An 18872-nucleotide genomic window follows, 5' to 3' on the forward strand; every position below is an offset into this window, starting at 1 on the left:
TTCCAATTTTGACATTTAATTTAATCGAGGGCTAGTTTATCTAACTGCTTTCCATGAGATGTGACAGCACGTGTTAGCTCCGCCCACAACTAGGTTTGGGGTAGGGTTGCCAGACTTTGTGAAAACCGGACGACATGCACAGCGTGGGAAGGTTCTGTGTTCAGCACTCCTAGCAACCAAAGTACACCCACCTGGTCCACCATCAGCACTGGCAGCTCCCCACCACCAGCACCAATGTATTGCAAACTAATGGTCAATTTTTTCAATCGATTACTCAGACATTTATATTGGGTCCACAAGCCGGACATGTACAAAATTATTGAAAAACTTTCTGGTTGAAAAGTGGGCATCCTGCAGCCCTAGCTCTTTCAGTTGCCCTCTGGTGACCAGCTCTGGGACCTGAATGAGTTTTCTTTTTGGGGGGTGGAGGCGGGGGGGGGGGTTGATCTCACTCAGGTGCCGAGCCCAGGTTCCTGTGTCAGGGGCCAGGAGCGTGTCCGTGCGAAATGACCTTTATCAGAGAGAGCGGGGTCACGGCGAGGGCCCTCCTGCCTCGGCTCCTGAAAAGGCAGAGCAGGCCTCTTTGTTTCGTTTTTAAAAAGGGAGAGAACTCCTCAAGGAACTCTGGGAAATATCCAGGCCCCCTTTGTCTTCAGGAATTCAAACATTCAAACAAGCCAGAGAACCTCTGCTCTGTTGCGGCTGAACCTGAGTGAAGAGCCTCACATTCTTTGCCCTCCTAACATTCTCAGCTCAACACTGTTTTACTTAACCGTCATAACCCTGTCTCACTTAATACTGTCTTACTTAACCCTGTCTCATTTAATACTGTCTTACTTAACCCTGTCTTACATAACGCTATTTTGTTTAACCCTGTCTTACTTAACCCTGTCTTACTTAACCCTGTCTTACTTCATACTGTCTTACTTAATACTGTGTTACATAATACTGTCTTACTTAATGCTGTCTTACTTAACGCTATCTTGTTCAATACTGTCTTACTTAACATTTTCTTGCATAACCCTGTCTTACTTAACACTGTCTTGCTCAACGCTGTCTTACATAATATGGTCTTACTTAACACTGTCTTAATTAACACTGTCTTGCTTAACGTTGTCTTAAGTCCTGTCTCCCTGCTGATCCAGCTGAAAGACTTAGACTTGATCCACCTCTGAAAATTCATAAAGACAGGTTGTAGATGTAACCAAAGATGACATGGTGGAACAGGACATTCCGTATGTCTCACTTCTGTGTGCTTTTCCACCTGATTACATCACTTCCTTCTTCCCGATTACATCACTTCCTCTGTCCAATCAGAGTCACAGTTCTGCTCACACTGTCTGTCCCTCTCTCTCTCTGCTTGGCCTATACAGTGTTCTCTGAGGAGAGACTGAGGGAAAAGTACAGGCTGAACTGTGCGGAGAAGTCAAGGAACAGCTGATCTATAAATACCAGGCAGCTGTTTGAAAACCCGCAATTAAAGTTTCAAACTGCAGCGATACGGCCTCAAAAACTCCAATCTGGGAGAAAAACCGTGGCAGTTTATAAGGGTGCGAGAGAAAGGTGGTGAGGTTTGCCATTGACCCATCGAAGGCCCTTATTTGTGGCTGATTTCATTTCGTGAGTGATTGCAAGGCAGCATTTACCAGAACACCAGAATTATACCGGTGTAGCTGTTTTTCCTGTCATTTCCTGTTTTCATGACCCCCCCCCACACAACACACACACACACACACACACAACAAAAAACAAAAACCACCCAGCCAATAAACAGCCCTCTGCATAGATAACTACACATGAAGTTAATGGGTCCTCTTCACCAAACACGCGTAAAATCATATTTGATACGTAAACTGTGTATAAGAATGTTTCCACAAGCATTTTGGCATTACTTTTAAACAAGCATCTGTTCATGACTGTTTCTTTCTGGTAATCACATGAACAGGATTGCGGATGAAATTTTGAAACTGTCGGCATTTATCGTCTCATATACCTGTGATACGCCCAAAAACAAAGGTCTGCACGTGTCATGAAGGTAATAAAGTTTTTTTTGTAGGAACATTTTTAAGAACAAAAGTAAGAACAATTTAAAGTTTTGTGAATGAGGACCAATGTGCAGCTAGCTCCTCCTTGACCATTGTGAGTATTACCATTAATAAATGCTCTATGTGACATATAACCTATGCCATTTCATGAAACCTACCCAAGGAGTTTAGATGAAAATTAGCTATGGCTAAACGCGGTGCCATGCATGGAATACATATTTCATTTTTTTAAAATACGTTATGTTAAAAACACACATTGTCCCGGACATGAAATATTAGCATTTGCCTAGAGAGAAACGGCACCATAAATGCAAGCATATCACAGCAAGGAACTGGTTTACAGTGGGAAAGACAATCTGGTTTCTCCCTTCTGCCCCCCCCCCTTCCCCCCCCGCCCTTGTGTTCCTTTGGCCCACACCATGTGGCATAATTGCTGATGACAGGTTTTGGAAAAGGTAACATTTGCGGCGTCGTTTTGGGCCTCAAAGTATATAGCCGAAGGAAAGAAAGAAAATAGAAAGAAAATCAACCGCGTAAGAGGACCGAGTGAAGGGTATAATCCTGGACTGGGACAAATGAACAGTTCTGCCCGAATGAAATCCCAGAAAACATATTTTTAGAGGCCCAGTGAAATGTAAAAACATTTTTTAAGAATTCAGACATGGAGTATTGTTAAACATGAAGTGAACTACCATGTATATTGATTTCTTTCGCGCACACACAGACACACACTTGCATGTGCTCCAGTGGAAATTTTAACATGGCATTTCTACTAAAGCACATTTAATTAGGGAGCCAAAGCTCAGAAGGCTTTTGTTTTGACCCTAAAATTGGCAACCAGCCTAGACCCAAGGAACTAGGTGAGGTAAGTTTAGCAGACGCTCTTATTCATAGTGACCTACGCAACTTTTTACGCAGCATTTACATTGCATCCATTTATACAGCTGGGTGTATACTGAAGCAACCTAAGCACCTTGCTCACGGCAGTGTCCTATCTGGGAAATGAACCTGCAGTTAACTGTGTGGTCATCATGATCGATTAACTGCTGAGTAACAACCAAAAACCAGCAGATCCTGCCATTTTCCATTGAGGTGGGGGAGGGTTTGAAGACCCCTGGCCTACACAGCGAACAGGCCAGGGCTACACAAGGAGGAAACAGTAGGAAGCATTTCTGACAGGAACTAATGTGAAGGGGGGGAGAGGGGAAAGGGGGGTTTCAGATGAACGTGGCGCGAACAGGAAGGAAGCCCTGGAAGTGGGAGGGGTTACTTAACATCTTTGCTTGTCTTGACCATCTCCTGGCTGTATGCACGAAATGCAAGTCGGATGTAACCAAAAACTTTTTTTTAATCATTAAAAGAAAAAAAGAAAAAACTTTGAAGCAACTCCCAAAGCGAAGAAATGAGATTGAGATGAGATTTAACTTCCTGTGAAACTCTTCTCTTGATTTTATTTTATTTTTTGTTTTGTTCTGTTTTGATCCTTTTGGCTGTCTTGATTAACTGCATTGCATCTGGAATGTTTACAGTGCAGATATGACTGTCGAATACAAGACAAAAAGGGTAAATATCAGTGCCACTGAACAGAGGAGAGAGCAATTATATTTACTAATGACAACTAATGTCAGTTAATACATTTTATCATATGCAGTGTGGCCTGCTCTCTTCTTTATTCTGTGGGTTGTACCAATGGGAAAGCAACTTACACCTCCACCACATTGATAAGCTGCATTTATTTGGGAGGTTTACAAGTCATAACTTGGCGGGATGGCATACCTGCCATCCCAATGTATATGTGTGTGTGTGTGTTTGCATGCATTTGTGTGTGTGTGTGTTTATGTCTGTGTGAGTGTGTGTGTGTGTGTGTGTGTGTGTGTGTGTGTGTGTGTGTGTGTTTGTGAGTGTGTGTGTGTGTGTGTGTGAGTGCTGTACTGTACTCTCCTGTCTATTTGGGCCCCCTCTCTATTCCCCTCACAAAAGACCTCTCTGTTCTCCCTGAACTTCTCTGCAGCCTCCACCCCCCCGAAAACCCCTTACCCCAACCCCAGCCTACCCTCTTCCTCAACACCTCAGTGGTACATTCCTGCCCCCCTGAACCCCCCCCCCCCTCCTGTGCAGTCCATGTTGGCCAATCCATTGTAGCAGCCCTGCTCACCTGAGTGCAACCACCGATCACAGTGGTGCATTGTGGGTAGTGGTACAGAAGAACCTATTTGTGCAGTGGTGCCCTTAACCACTAATATGCTACAGAGGCAGCATAGGTTTATGCAATTTAGTTTTGGGGGTAGGGGTTTCTTTCTAGAACATAAGAGACTTTAAAATTCATGAATGACCGGAACATGTCATTTGGCCCATCCAGGGTTTCATTCACCAGCAGACAAGAGAGTACCCAGCACTGCATCAAACCTGGTCTTCAACACTCCAAGGATCTTAGTCTCTCCTACATGACCTGGAGAGCTCAATATAGGCTATGTCTCAGCACAATCTAAATTATTTTTACAAATGTAGTTATGATATCCAAACTGTATTCGAAATCACCCGTGGGTATGAGTGTATGCGTGAACGGTGTGTGTGCCCTGCAATGGACTGCTGACCTGTCCAGTGTGTATTTCTGCCTCTCCCCCAATGCATGCTGGGATAGGCTCCAGCACCCCCTGGGACCCTGACCAGGAATAGTGTGTGTGTGTGTGTGTGTGTGTTTGTGTGTGTGTGCGTGTGCGGTAGGTCAGTGTTTCCATCGGTGTGATAAGGCACAAGACCCTTTTGTTTTACCCAGCTCTGATGGCGGATTAGGTGTGAGGTCTTCCTGTGTTTCTGAGCCAGCTGTTCTTTGCTCTTGTTTGTGTGATGTAGCGTCACGTTCACAGAGGTAGTTCTGCTCTTGTTTGTAAAAGCTTTGTTTAGCTCCGAGACTCCGCAGCTTCCTGACAGAAGAGCTGTCTCTCGCGTCTTTTTCAAAATTACATCTTCAAAAACACATTTGTTTGTGCAAGCCTTCCTGTAACTGTGTGGTCTTTTTTTTATCATTTCATCTTATTATCCTTCCTAATCTGCTTTTTAAAATATATTTTTTTTAATTCATTTTTAATTTGTTCTCTTTCGGTGTATCGTGTTGCACTTTGTAACTGTGTTTTGAAAAGTGCTTGACAAGTCTGTGCTTCTATCACTTGCCATCTCTCTTTGGACCCAAGGGAATCGCTGCTATGTAAAGGAACAGGTCAGGGTCTGTATTAACTCTTTGAAGAGTAGGTTTTCTTTTTTGTTGGAATGTTTTCGAAGTAAGTGTTCTTGTACTCCATTGCTTTCAGTTACCAGTAGTGATTGTTACATCAGCATTAGAATGTTCAGTTAAGAACATTCCAATCACATTTTTGTGTGTTGCACCTTACAGGGGTAAAAAAGCCGCCCCCCCCCCCCCCCATTATATTACATTACAGGTATTTAGCTGTTCCTCTTATCCAGAGTGACGTACAGATGTTTCATTTTATTTACACAGTATCCATTTATACAGCTGGACATACACTGAAGCAATTCAGGTTAAGCACATTGCTCAAGGGCACAGTGGCAGTGTCCTACCTGGGAGTTGAACTGGGATTTTTTAAGTTCCTTAACCATTATACTGCTCTCCCTCTTCCACTCTCTCTCTCTCTCACACACACTCTGTCAGTTTTTTCTTTTCCACCGGTGTCAACGTCCCCAAAGTTACACAGCACCTTAGTCAGTGGGTCAGAAAAGTATCCCCCCGCTCTCCCCATCCAGTCCTCCCCCCTACCTCCCTCTTTTTTTCTGGAATCTCCCTGTGTAAATACCGTTTGATCCCCCTCTCCCTCTCTTACTCCATCAATGGCCCTCATTCATTCTCTCCCTCTCTCTCTCTCTCTCTCTCTCTCTCTCTACATGCCTCTTTGCCCCTCTCCCTGCTTCTCTCTATTCATTCCTGTGATTTCCCTCTCCCTCTCTCCCTCCCTTCCTACCTTTCCATGGCTTTTCCTCTCCATCTCTCGCTCTCTCTCACCAACCCCCCCCCCCCCCCCCCCACCCCCCCATCCCAACCCCTCTGTCCCTATTCTCTTTTTGTTCGATTTTTTAAATTGAATTGGTTGACAGCACATGTACAGTAACATAGTGGATTGATAAAGTTGTTCCAGTTATTTAAATTTGCTTCCATTATTTTTTTTGGACTTCATACACACCTGCATTTACTGTGCATCTGTGATTGCTCCACTAACACCAGGAGGATAATACCCACAGGGTACATTTATCTTCCATTCAGATGAACGCTCTCTGATATTTGATGTCGTGTAGACAGTTTGCCTTTGAGGAAGTGTTGCACAGTGCTAGATATGCACAACACTGGCTTGTTTAAGAAAGGCTTGTTGGCAGACCAGCAAATGGGGCGGGTATATTCACCGTTTGAGATTTATCTGGAATTTGCATCATGCCTCTATTACACAGAAGTGAAAACACTATTAATAGGAATAATAGTGACCCAGATGTGCGGAGATTAAAGTTGAGATTGTCTGTAATTGTGAGCGATTGTCCTTAATGGCCTGAAACCGAAGCTTACTAAACTAAATTTAACAGAGAAAGGGGGGAAAAATTCTCACCCACAAAATGTAGACAGACAGGCACATGCATACTCACACACATACACGCACACACACACATACATTCACAAACATACATGAATGACAAAAACATGTATGTTGACATTTGAACACATATATCTTTATCTCTCTCCCTCGTGTTCTCTAAATATATATGTTTGTGTTTGTATAAAAGCACAGATGTCTACACAATCATCCCCCTCACATGCAGAAACACATGCACACACACAGCAGTCTTGCTCCATAAGTGGCAAACACACGCCCACGCACCTTGTACCACAGGAGCCATTACTGTATATAGTGTATCTCTCTCTCTCTCTCTCTCTCTCTCTCTCTAAATCTATTTTCGAGGCATATGGTTAGCAGGGTGTGTGCACAGTCCAGTTCCAAAATCACGGTCAGATTACCCTTCTGAATACCCCTGTTCTCTGTTGCCCTCTATTCTTCCTAAGCACTGTGTGTGTGCTTGTGTATGCATGTGTGTGTGCATGTGTGTGTATGTGTGTGCATGTGTGTATGTGCATGGGTGTGTGTGTGTGTGTGTGGGGGGGGGGGGGTTAGCCATTTGCACTATTTCCTTCCGTGTTAATGGGTTTTATCAAGCCCCCCCCCAGCTCCCCCACCCCCCCGCTCCCCACCCCCTTCAGTATGTTGTGGTAGTCAGTCAGGGTGTGTGTGTGTGTGGTGTGTGTGTGTATTTCAGTATGTTGTGGTAGTCAGGGTGTGTGTGTGTGTGTGTGTGTGTTTCGTAGTGGTTGTGGGTGTATTTCAGTATTTGTAGTGTTGATTAGTAGGGTGTGTGTGTGTGTGTGTGTGTGTGTGTGTGTGTGTATTTCAGTATGTTGTGGTAGTCAGGGTGTGTGTGTGTGTGTGTGTGTGTGTATTTCAGTATGTTGTGGTAGTCAGGGTGTGTGTGTGTGTGTGTGTGTGTGTGTATTTCAGTATGTTGTGGTAGTCAGGGTGTGTGTGTGTGTATTTCAGTATGTTGTGGTAGTCAGGTGTGGGTGTGTGTGTGTGTGTGTGTGTATTTCAGTATTTGTGTGTGTGTGTGTGTGTGTGTTGTATGTTGTGGTAGTCAGGTGTGTTGTGATGTGTGTGTGTAGTCAGTGTGTGTGTGTGTGGTGTATTTCAGTATGTTGTGGTAGTCAGGGTGTGTGTGTGTGTGTGGTGTGTGTGTGTGTGTAGTGTGTGTGTTATTCAGTATGTTGTGGTAGTAGGGTGTGTGTGTGTGTGTATTTCAGTATGTTGTGGTAGTCAGGGTGTGTGTGTGTGTGTGTGTGTGTGTGTGTGTATTTCAGTATGTTGTGGTAGTCAGGGTGTGTGTGTGTATTTCAGTATTTTGTGGTAGTCAGGGTGTGTGTGTATTTCAGTATGTTGTGGTAGTCAGGGTGTGTGTGTGTGTGTGTGTGTGTGTGTGTGTATTTCAGTATGTTGTGGTAGTCAGGGTGTGTGTGTGTGGTTTGGCTCAGTATGTTGGTAGTCAGGGTTGTGTGTGTATGGTGTGTGTGTGTGTGTGTGTGTGAGTGTGTGTGTGTATTTCAGTATGTTGTGGTAGTCAGGGTGTGTGTGTGTGTGTGTATTTCAGTATGTTGTGGTAGTCAGTGTGTGTGTGTGTGTGTGTGTGTGTGTATTTCAGTATGTTGTGGTAGTCAGGGTGTGTGTGTGTGTATGGTGTGTGTGTGTGTGTGTGTGTATGGTGTGTGTGTGTGAGTGTGTGTGTGTATTTCAGTATGTTGTGGTAGTCAGGGTGTGTGTGTGTGTGTATTTCAGTATGTTGTGGTAGTCAGGGTGTGTGCCCATGGGGTTTTCGGCCCTGCCCAGTAAAATACAGACGTTTCGAGGAAGTCAGCGGTATAATCTGCTCGCTCCGCTGTAATTACAAGGTCCCCCGTTTTGGAAACAGCCGGGGCTACCCACAAGCACTTGCAGTGGCCGACTCTTTCCTGCGCTCCTCTCTCCTTCTTTCGCACCCCTGCCCCCCCTCCCCCTTCCCTCCCGCCCTCCTGGATGTCCTTAAGACTGGCAGGGTAAGTGAAACTCGATCAGTAGATATCTCACTATCTGTGACAACACCGGCTCCTAATCCACATGTTTACATGCTCCAGGAACAAGTGCACTCATTTGGCCTTGCATGGGTGGGCTGGCTGGTTCTGTTCTGACCAATGAGGAGCCAAGAGAATCCCAATCTCTAATTACTGTGGATTAATTAGTAGGGGTTTTTTTAATTTATTTTTTCATTAATGTGCACAACCAGGCCTTCAACTGAATTCTGACTGACCTAAGCATCTAATGGAACAGTGGTTCCCAGCCCTCTTCCTGGAAATCTATCGTCCTCTAGGAGTTCACTCCAACCCCTAAGAAAGCACACTTCGTTCAACAGCTAGAGATCTCTTTGAGCTGCTAATTAGTAGAATCAGGTGCGCCAAATCAGGGTTGAAATGAAAACTTGCACGATGGCAGATCTCCAGGAACAGGGTTAGATACTAGTTGGCCCTCCCTTTTTTTCATTTTACCAAACCTGACTCAAAAGAGTTTAAAACTCTAATGAAAAGGTGCTTTTCAATTTGACCATTTAGCATGATATTATCTTCATTTAATGTCTTTACTCAATTTTAATGTATATAATAATGCTCTAGTAGTTTATTGTATGTATTTTATGGTTTTTGCGCTGTATGTGTGTGTGTTTGAAAAGCTGATCTAGGGGCAAGCAACGGAAATTAGCATATGCTATAAATGCATTGGGATATTGTTTGACAATAATCTATGTTTAAATGTATCTGTCCCTATCAAATAAACATTAAAATGAAATGAAAAGAATTGTCTTTCTCTTTCTTTCTCTTTTTCTCAGTTTGACAGCGGCTCGCTCTCTGTACCAGCACTCAAGAACATGAAGATGTTTGGATGGCCAAGGAGCCGTCTCCTGAAGTCTGCAGATTCTGCGGTCAGGTGCCCGCTCGCAAAGACGATGTTGGCCCTCATCTCTGTGAGCCAGAAGGGGGGAGAGAGGCGGGGCTAGTGGAGGTTTGGTTGCCTACGGAGCGTCAGCGAATTTCAATTCCCATTCCTGTTCCCATCTGTCTCTCTCTCTCTCTCTCGCTCTCATCCTCCGGTCAGTCGTTTTCTCTCTCTCTTGTTCCTTCGTTCTCTCTCTGACCCAAGAGTTAGCCTGCTATTATGGCTGTCTTAATATGGAAAGTGCAAAGAAACAAAAACAACACAAGAACGTACCATGGCTCGTTGACAGTCTCTCTTCTCCCTCTCTATCCCTCACTTTCTCTCTCCCTCTGTATCTCTCTATCCCTCTCCCTCTCTTTCTCTGTGTGTTTTAACTGAGAGAGTGTGTTTTATGGATGCTGAGTGTTTTATGGATACTGGTTTTCTTGTTCGGTTGTCGTTTCTTTTTATTTATTTATTTTACATTTATCACAATGAAACTCGGCTGTGTCAGAAGTGTTTTGTTTTAAGTATAAATGCAATCCTACCATTTGGCTCTGCTTTTGGCGAGAATAGAAACAGCGATCGTCCTCTCTGTGTGTGGAAAGTGTGGTTTTCTCTATGTTCTGTCCGTGTGTGTGTGTGTGTGTGTGTGTGTGTGTGTGTACTTTTAATGGTCCCTGACAGTTCTTCCATCTGTTCTTCAAGGGTGGGTTCTTAAGGCCTACTGGTTCCAGTTCTGCTGGTTCTATTTCTGCGCCAGTTATCGGGGCTCTAGTCGCTCCTGTACTTCTGAGAACTGCAGACTGTTCTACTAACGTAGGAGAGAGAGAGAGAGAGAGAGCGAGAGAGAGAGAGTGAAAGAGAGAGAGGAGGATGGATTGTAGAAATACCACAAAAAAATAGAAACTACTTTTTTGCGTTGAATCAAAGACAAAAATGGGGAGAAATGAGAGGGAGTGAGAGACAGAGAAAGATAGAGAAAGAGGGAGGTGACATCAAAGGATGATTATACTTAATAACTGCCTGGTTGCTCTGGCTCCTCTGTTAAAAAAAATCCTAAACAAGGGTTTGCGTCACCGAAGAGAGCGACTGTTAAACATGGCTTGTACGGCGCACAGAGTTACACAGGCACAGAGTTACACAGGCACAGAGTTACACAGGCACAGAGTTACACAGGCACAGAGTTACACAGGCACAGAGTTACACAGGCACAGAGTTACACAGGCACAGAGTTACACAGGTATAGAGTTACACAGGCACAGAGTTACACAGGTACAGAGTTCCACAGGCACAGAGTTCCACAGGTATAAAGTTACACGGGCACAGAGTTACACAGGTGCAGACTTACACAGGTACAGTTACACTGGTACAGAGTTACACAGGTACAGACTTACACAGGTACAGACTTACACAGGCACAGAGTTACACAGGTGCAGACTTACACAGGTACAGACTTACACAGGCACAGAGTTACACAGGCACAGACTTACACAGGTACAGTTACACAGGTACAGTTACACAGGTACAGACTTACACAGGTACAGACTTACACAGGTACAGACTTACTTAGGCACAGACTTACACAGGTACAGTTACGCAGGTATGAATGCTTTCACGGAGGGGGAAAAAAGAAACATAGCTGGATGGGGAAAATTAAGAACGTGGGGCTTTGTGAGCAGAAGACCTGCGTGAGGTCGAATTGACAGGGAGCAGCAGTCACATGGTGCGTACATCCCCTTATCCGAAACGAACAGGCGGAGCTGAAGGAGAAAGAGGGAGACTCGTGTGTAGACGTGTTGTGTCTGACTGCCTGTATAAGTGATCAGGGCCTCAGGGTAATTACTAAATTGCCTTGGCTGTGCTTCATTACGACTCCTACGGTTACTCCATATTGAGCACGAGCGAAACTGTCAGGTTATAAGTACATCCTCAGGATAGGCAGCCGTGGTCTAGCCAGCCAGCCAGTCAGTGAGTCAGTCGGTCAGTGAGTCAGTGAGTCAGTCTGTTTGTCAGACAATTTGTCCCCTTTTCGTTTTGAGGGGTGGTCTTCGTCCCGGTGGGTGCAATTGGTCCGTCCCTCTTTCGTCTCGAGGGTCCACAAGAGAAGGCCTCGCGTATCCGCAGTCTGGGGGGGGGGGGGCCTTTCCCCAAGAAACATGGATTTAGGCAGCGCCAAAACTTTTCCTGACCTGAGGCTAAAAGGTTAACAGATCCTGGATCAGTTGACTGACCACTGCGTTTCAGTACCGCTGAGCATTTCAGTACCGTTGAGCGTTTCAGTACCACTGTGCGTTTCAGTACCGCTGAGCATTTCAGTACCGTTGAGCGTTTCAGTACCACTGTGCGTTTCAGTACCGCTGAGCATTTCAGTACCGTTGAGCGTTTCAGTACCACTGAGCGTTTCAGTACCGCTGAGCATTTCAGTACCGTTGAGCATTTTACGTGACGCGTTCATGTGACCCCCTTGCGTCAGAACACGGAGTGTTAAGGAAGAGGAGAGTTTCTGTTACCACTGATGCCGTATCAGTGATCAGGCCTGAGGTTTCATACACTGTGCGTTTCAGTACGCTTACGTTTCTCATTAGCCGGACGTCGTTTCAGTACACCCGTGCAGTCCGTGGACCAGCAGCATCATATCAGTCGCTGAGCAGTTCAGTCTGTTGAGACATTTGTCCAGTCGTTGAGGTCTTCGTCCCTGGTGCGTTGGTACCTGTCGTGCCTTCAGTACCGCCTTTGAGACAGTTTAGTACGCAAACGTTTCCACTACCATTTGGCTAAGGTACCACTGGATCATTCTAGTACCACTGTGCATTTCAGTACCCTGTGCGTTTCAGTACCGCTGAGCATTTCAGTACCGTTGAGCGTTTCAGTACCACTGTGCGTTTCAGTACCACTGTGCGTTTCAGTGCCGACCTATGTACAAGGAGACAGGGTGGTGTACCGGTTGAGGACCTGGGCTTGTGATTTTGAGAGGTTGCAGGCTCAAATCCCAGGTGAGGCACTGCCGTTGCACTCTGGAGCGAGGCCATTCACCTGCATCTCTTCAGTATTCACTTGTGAGAGCACAGTATATGTTTAAAAATAAAAACAAAAAAAAACGGTGCAATTCACTTTCCATAAGAGCATCTGACAAATCAGGGCTTTTCAACCTTTTTTGACCCACGGACCCCCCACCCAAACTCAAAGGCATCCAGGGTACTGCCATGATTAGTTTCTAGATTTAGATTTTACATTTTGAAATATTTTGGAATATTTCACAATATCTGTATATAGTCATTCTGTATCAAATCTGACCAGGGACCCCATACAGTACCTTCAAGGACCCCAGCTGATAAATGATCAAATGAATGTACAATACATTAACAGCTATACGAATATATGAAAACATTCAAAAATAGGTACAATACTCAACTGAAAAATGGTTTTGGTCATGGAAGAATGACTATTCTTACGTGGCAAGGTTAAAAGCCTAGATGCCAGAAGTTGCATAAAATCTTCACAAGGTTAATTCAATAATTTGAATTTTTATAATAATATCTAGGCAGTGACCGATTGGCCACTCCAAAGCCTGTCCAATCAGGGGCAGTACAAAAAAAAACTAAATGTAAGAACACGCTATTAAAGTTTAATGTTTTCCCTGAAGGTCGGCAATGAACTGCATTTAACATAGTTACAGCAAGATTTGTTGAAGTCTGTGTGGATTTATGTTATGAACTCGCCTCGTGCCACTGGCTGACAAAAAATACCCTTCAGGGAAAAGAAAATGCTGGGTAACCACGTCGTTTCGCAGCTCTTCACCACACTGATAGCGACATTCTCGTGCACCTGGCTCTCCAGTTACGCCATTAGGGTTTGACCTATCAAAGGACGGGAGACTAATAAGGGCCGTGAAGGTGGGCGTGGGTTAGTTTGCCCCTGCGAGTGGCTCGACGGGGTCTGGGATTTGGAGCTTACTGATTGGCCGCGGCTTTTCTTTTCATATTTTTTGGGACCCGCCGGTTCTACACGGTCCGACTGTCTCTTCGATGGGAAATATGGACAGAAAAATATGCAGACTGACAGGCAGACAGACAGACATTCATATTTAAAAAATGAATTGAGGGCTACAATGACAGGAATGAAGAGCAGAAGAACGTTAAATGTTCGAAAATACTACAGCAGCATAGTGGGATATAATTTTTCCCAGTTTTAATCCCATATTTATAATAGCCTACTTCCCATATAGTGAAAAATAAACACAATAACATTAACATGAACAAAAGAGCATTGTCATGCCCATTTCTCTTCAGAAAATCATACTCTCTCTCTCTCTCTCTCCTCCCCCCCTCCTTTCTACTCCTACTTTACACACGTATGCTACGTGTACCTTACGCGCAAATACACGTACAAGCTCTCTCCCTCCCTCTCTCCAAACTCTCTCTCTCTCACTCATTCACTCTCTCTCTCTCCACACACACACACACAGGCTCCCTCACTTTTCGTGGGAGAAAGACGGAGGAGAGAGAAAGAGAGAAAGGGAGAGAGAGTGATTTTAAGTCTCTCTCTGCTCTCTCCGTTTTCGGCACTCAAGCTCACTCCTCAGACTAAATGGGGCTTTAGCATCAGGGATTCAATATAAAATAAAATATTTATTGCCCATACCCCTATTTCTATTTAAATATTGTAAATAAGATAGGTAGATAATTTATTGAAGAACAGTTCGGAGGGGTGAAGGACGTCTGCCAAGGCGTTTTTATTTTTTCAGCTCACAGAAAGTTCAGTCGAATCGACCGACTGACTTTCTGTGAGAAACTGACAGCCTGATTTGAACCATTTTTCACATTCGTAGCCATACCAAGCCACCGAAGCCTTTCCAAAAAAATATGGATATTCCAGGATGCCTGTTGCAAAAGAAGAGAAGAGCCTGGCGCGTGGACCTTTCCTCCTTCGCCTTGGTGACACTGGCGCTCGCGATGTTCCAGGTGCCCCTGGCTCGAGCAGGTAAGATTTCCTTTTAAGATTGATGCATAATGCATAACTAGATGCTTTCCGGGACAATATAATTGCATTCGTGTTGCATGCATTTCATTTGACAAATAATTAATTTAACAAATGACAGCAACGCTTGTCCGCCTCTTGCTGGCGCGTCGTGCGTTTTTACGCTTGGCGAGATATTGAGTATCTATAGTCAAAAACAAGTTCCAGAAGCGTGTTTATTGGCGAGGCGCGTTCTAAATTAACTGTCATGAAAGATCTTTTTCAACTATTTTAAAATGAGTGTAAATATTTAAGATACACAATTGTATACTGCGGTGTATATCGTTTAAAATGCGTTGCGTGTATTTCTTTAACACAAAGCTATGACGTGAGGTGCAAGAGACAGGTGAAAGTACAGTGGACAGTTTCACTGTTCATTTATCCGTCGGCCGACAGAGGCGCTTTTCACACAGACAGACGCTAAATGTTTAGGTCTATTCATATCTGTCGGCGCAAAAATTATTTGCCACATTTTTTGCAGAACACGCTACGGACGCATAAAGGCTTTTTAAGTGACGAGCCGACATTTACTATGTTAAAATTTTGTTTTATTAGGCAAGCCGTACAGAACTTGTAGACAGGTCGTTGTGGTACGTTAGATGGGGCCATGGGATTGGACGGTGCATGAAGTATCCAGTTTTCTTCCTCGGACATAATTTTGAGTGACTTCTGGGAGGGCTTTGGCACGTTCAACTCACACCTGTCTCTTCTGTGTCATAGTGCCCAATGACTGCGATGTCTTTCGAGCTAATTAATAAACAACACCATCAAAGCAAGAACCAGAAAGGGAAAATCCATTACGGCATATAGCCTAGTTTCTTTCACTGCATCTGGTTGCACCCATCTCATTGTGTACGATTGTATGAATTAATGTACAGAGGGTGTTTTTTATGTGTGCATGTATGTTTGTTTGTGTGTTTCAATTCGCCACTGTAGTTATCTCCCTTTTCCTTTTGTCCAATTTCAACCGACTGATTGTAATATATTTTAAATGTTTTGGAGCAACAGTTTTACCTATTCGACACTCATGTCCATAAACAATCCATAAACAATAAAACGTGCGCATATCACTGACCACATTGGTAAATTCGTTGGCATTTGAACAGCGATTCGAAAAGCTGTAATCACACAGTGTGTAAATTCAGTGATTAGTTAGATTTTGACCGTTGCATTCAGCATTATAGCGACAGTTGCTCTATTCAGAGTCGTCGCTAATTGAGTAGACACAATGTCAATTATTTCAATTTCGATAGCGCCACAGGACTGGAATCGTTTTTCGAAGAATTTGCTGTGAAAGAATGTATTCGAGGGAACGCGGTAATTCTTGAGCTGACCGCTGAACTGCTACTTTGCGATTCTATCTCCTCGGCTATTTATAACACAGAGGCACCATTCATAAAGTTCCCTGGAGTTCAAAACGAAAACTTCATTTCTAACAGGTATGCTTCGTTTATAAACCAATTTAAGGAGTTAGCTTTCCGTCATGTTTTATAATGCATCATACTAATTTGAATTATTTACGGCATTTCAGTGACCACAATAGCTAATTTATGAAGAAACTAGTAACTATGACAACAACTGTGTCAGCTATTTTAGAATCAAAGTAGTTATTATGATCTCTTTTCCAAGTGGCTTTGTTGCCGCGCTTCATATTTTAACTGTATGGGTAATTAAATCTGTGATTTCCCGTAAGATTAACAGTTATGACAGGTGACGCAAACCACCCTGCAAAGGCGACCGTACCGAATAGTTTACAGGGGTGGAGGGAATCACCGTTTAGTGACCAGAGGAGACTTTGAACCAACGAACAGTTGCCGAAATAAAACCCAAATACCTTAATGTGCCGGTACTTTCTTGGTTGAACATGTGATCTTACAGTGGAAATAGTTGCTCCGCTGCCAGTGTCTATTGCAAGCAAGGATTTACGAACAAGTTGGGAACCGCGTAGGGTGCATTTTTGTGGACCGAGATACGATTTCAGATTTCGGAGGCGGTTGCCTTTTTTCTCGAGTGACTCCCGTGTGTATTTTGGAGGAGGAAGTTTGAATATTTTCGTTTTCGATGAATAGGCTACTATGAGGGGGCTGTGCGAGTGCGTAAGGGAGAGAGAGGGAGAGTGAATGCTTTAGTGTCTCGATGCGTGTGCGCGCGCGGTTTGTACAGTTAAGTTAGTGTGTCAGTGCGCGTATGAAGGCGAAGGGGGTGTTTTTTTCTCAGGTCCAGAGGGTGTGGCGGTGCCTCCTTCGAGTGAATGTGCCCCTTGTGCGCGCGCGCGCGTGCGTGTGTGTGTGTGTGTGTGGGTGAGGGAGAGAGAGAGTTTCATCAGCTTGTGTCTGTGATATCTGGCAGCTGTCTGCTTTCTCCGACAGTGCATACGTACACAGGTAGCGTTGGTTACTCGGTGGCGCAAAGAAAGCGCGTGTTCGAACTGTATACGGTTTTAGTGTGCAGTTTTTAGAGCAAGCGCCCCGAACGAAAAGTAACAGGACAAAAAAATAGAATTATCACAGCGATAAAAGGCCTCTTCTTGCTGGCTTATGCTGTCATTATATCAGTCGCCCCAGGCATATTCCGTAGGCCCGTTGCGGTAATGATAGCTACTTTCAGGTGAAAGACTGCTTTTCCTGGCTTCCCTGTCCTGGTCGCTTCTTCGCGTTGGGAGGGAAGAAATGACAGCAGCGCGAGGAATGAAAGCCTTTTTTCGTAATTGGGGGGATTTGTTTTCTTCTAACGCGAATGTCCCTAACCTCCCTTCTGAAGCGGTCGTTCTTAAAAGAGCAGTCTGTTTTTACTCACACTAACCGTTGGGTGTATCTGGCTAGCGTATAGTCATAATATTATCCCCACCCCCGCCGCTTACTTCAGTATGTTTCTCTTTTCTGTCTCTCTCTGCATCACGGTCACCGGGAGGGCTCGTGAATGGAGGTACTGTGCCATTGCAGTTGCTAAGCAGCGCGCGTTTGTGCCTGTACACGTGCGCCTGAGCCTCGTTTATTTCTTCTGGTGTGTCTAACCCCGTCAGCGTCAGCACCTTGAGTTGTCATCTTCCGTGTGCTCCGTCAGATTGTGTGCACTTTTTTCCTTCCGCCTCTCCTCCGGCGCGTGCACCTGTGCGCGCGTCTCTGCCTACGCGCGTGTGTCAGTGTATAAAGTGTGACTTTCCTATTGTGAATCTCTGCGCCGAACGAAAAACCGCTTCCCCCTTGGCTCTCGTGCAGCAGGAGATTCCAGGGACCGCTCCGCTTTCGGGCGCTTGCACTCCAGACTAGTTCCTGAAATTCCTCTCCTCCTGGAATGCAAGTTTTGCAGGGTGTGGGCCCCCAGGGGTCGCTGTTGTACTCTTTTTCTCTCTCTCTGACCTTTTCTGCTTATCTGACAATCTGATTCTCAAGCTGTTTTAATTAAATTCTCTGACCAACAGACTTTGTCAGCTTTGGCTACTCACGAGTACTTCAAGTGTCACTTGTTTCCATTCGCTGGCTTAAGTAAAATAGCACTTTGATTGAATTTGGGCCTGTGTCTCTGTAGATTATAGTGAGGAGAAGCCTCTGTTCAGCTCTGATCAGACCCGTGGTTCGTTTTCCTCCGTCAGATTTTTCATCCCCAGTCTGGGGTCTGGGGACTGGACGGATATCCAGTGGTGCTCCAATGTGGTGAAACTTTTTGTTCCCCTACTTCTAGAGAGGACTGTGCAGAGATCTTTTGGGGGACAGATGCCCGGAGTGAGAAAAGGACAGACCAATCTAGAAAAACTGTTTTACCGAACCCAGTTATATACGCCCAACAACAATACATTTTAAAAGTCAAATCAAAGGGCCACATCGGGCAGCCAGAGGCCCCCCCCCCCCCCGCCCCGCACACGCTTTTCCTAAGGGTGACAGATGATTGCACTGTGCCACCTACCTTCAGAATTTGGAATACTGTACTGTTCCATACGTCTTTCTGTTTGCCTAAGCCTGCAACTTCTAAAATTAACCTAGAAAATACCACCGCCCGCAAAACGAAACCGTCAAATAAACGGTGTCTTAAATTATAAAACGGGACTTGGGCTGCGCCACAACCACGCCGCCTTTTGACTAAAGGGGAAAAATCGTCAAACCAGCTCGGGAAAAGTTTCCTTCTTGGCTGCAAAGGGCGCAATTTGGGTAGAGCGTTGGCGTTTAAACAGTCTCACCTTCAAGGCATGTTAAAACTTTTCCTTGAACGACTGAAGACGGTGCCAAATTTTCATGACACTTTTTTTTTGTTCGTCAGCACACAGTTTATT

At 44.7% G+C, this 18872-nt stretch overlaps 1 protein-coding gene across 1 annotated transcript in view; it reads left to right on the forward strand.

The window, feature by feature from the left end:
* The window catches only part of col11a2 (collagen, type XI, alpha 2), an 81244-nt gene that overhangs the window by 2593 nt on the left and 59779 nt on the right, over positions 1 to 18872 (forward strand). Inside the window, exons 2-3 of the mRNA XM_064348908.1 lie at positions 9501 to 9598; positions 14418 to 14569. Of these exons, the coding sequence (XP_064204978.1) occupies positions 9540 to 9598; positions 14418 to 14569 (211 nt within the window). The 5' untranslated portion in view covers positions 9501 to 9539. The remainder of the gene's footprint in view (positions 1 to 9500; positions 9599 to 14417; positions 14570 to 18872) is intronic.

This window comes from Anguilla rostrata, chromosome 8, assembly GCF_018555375.3.
Source record: "Anguilla rostrata isolate EN2019 chromosome 8, ASM1855537v3, whole genome shotgun sequence".
In the NCBI taxonomy this organism is placed as follows: domain Eukaryota; kingdom Metazoa; phylum Chordata; class Actinopteri; order Anguilliformes; family Anguillidae; genus Anguilla; species Anguilla rostrata.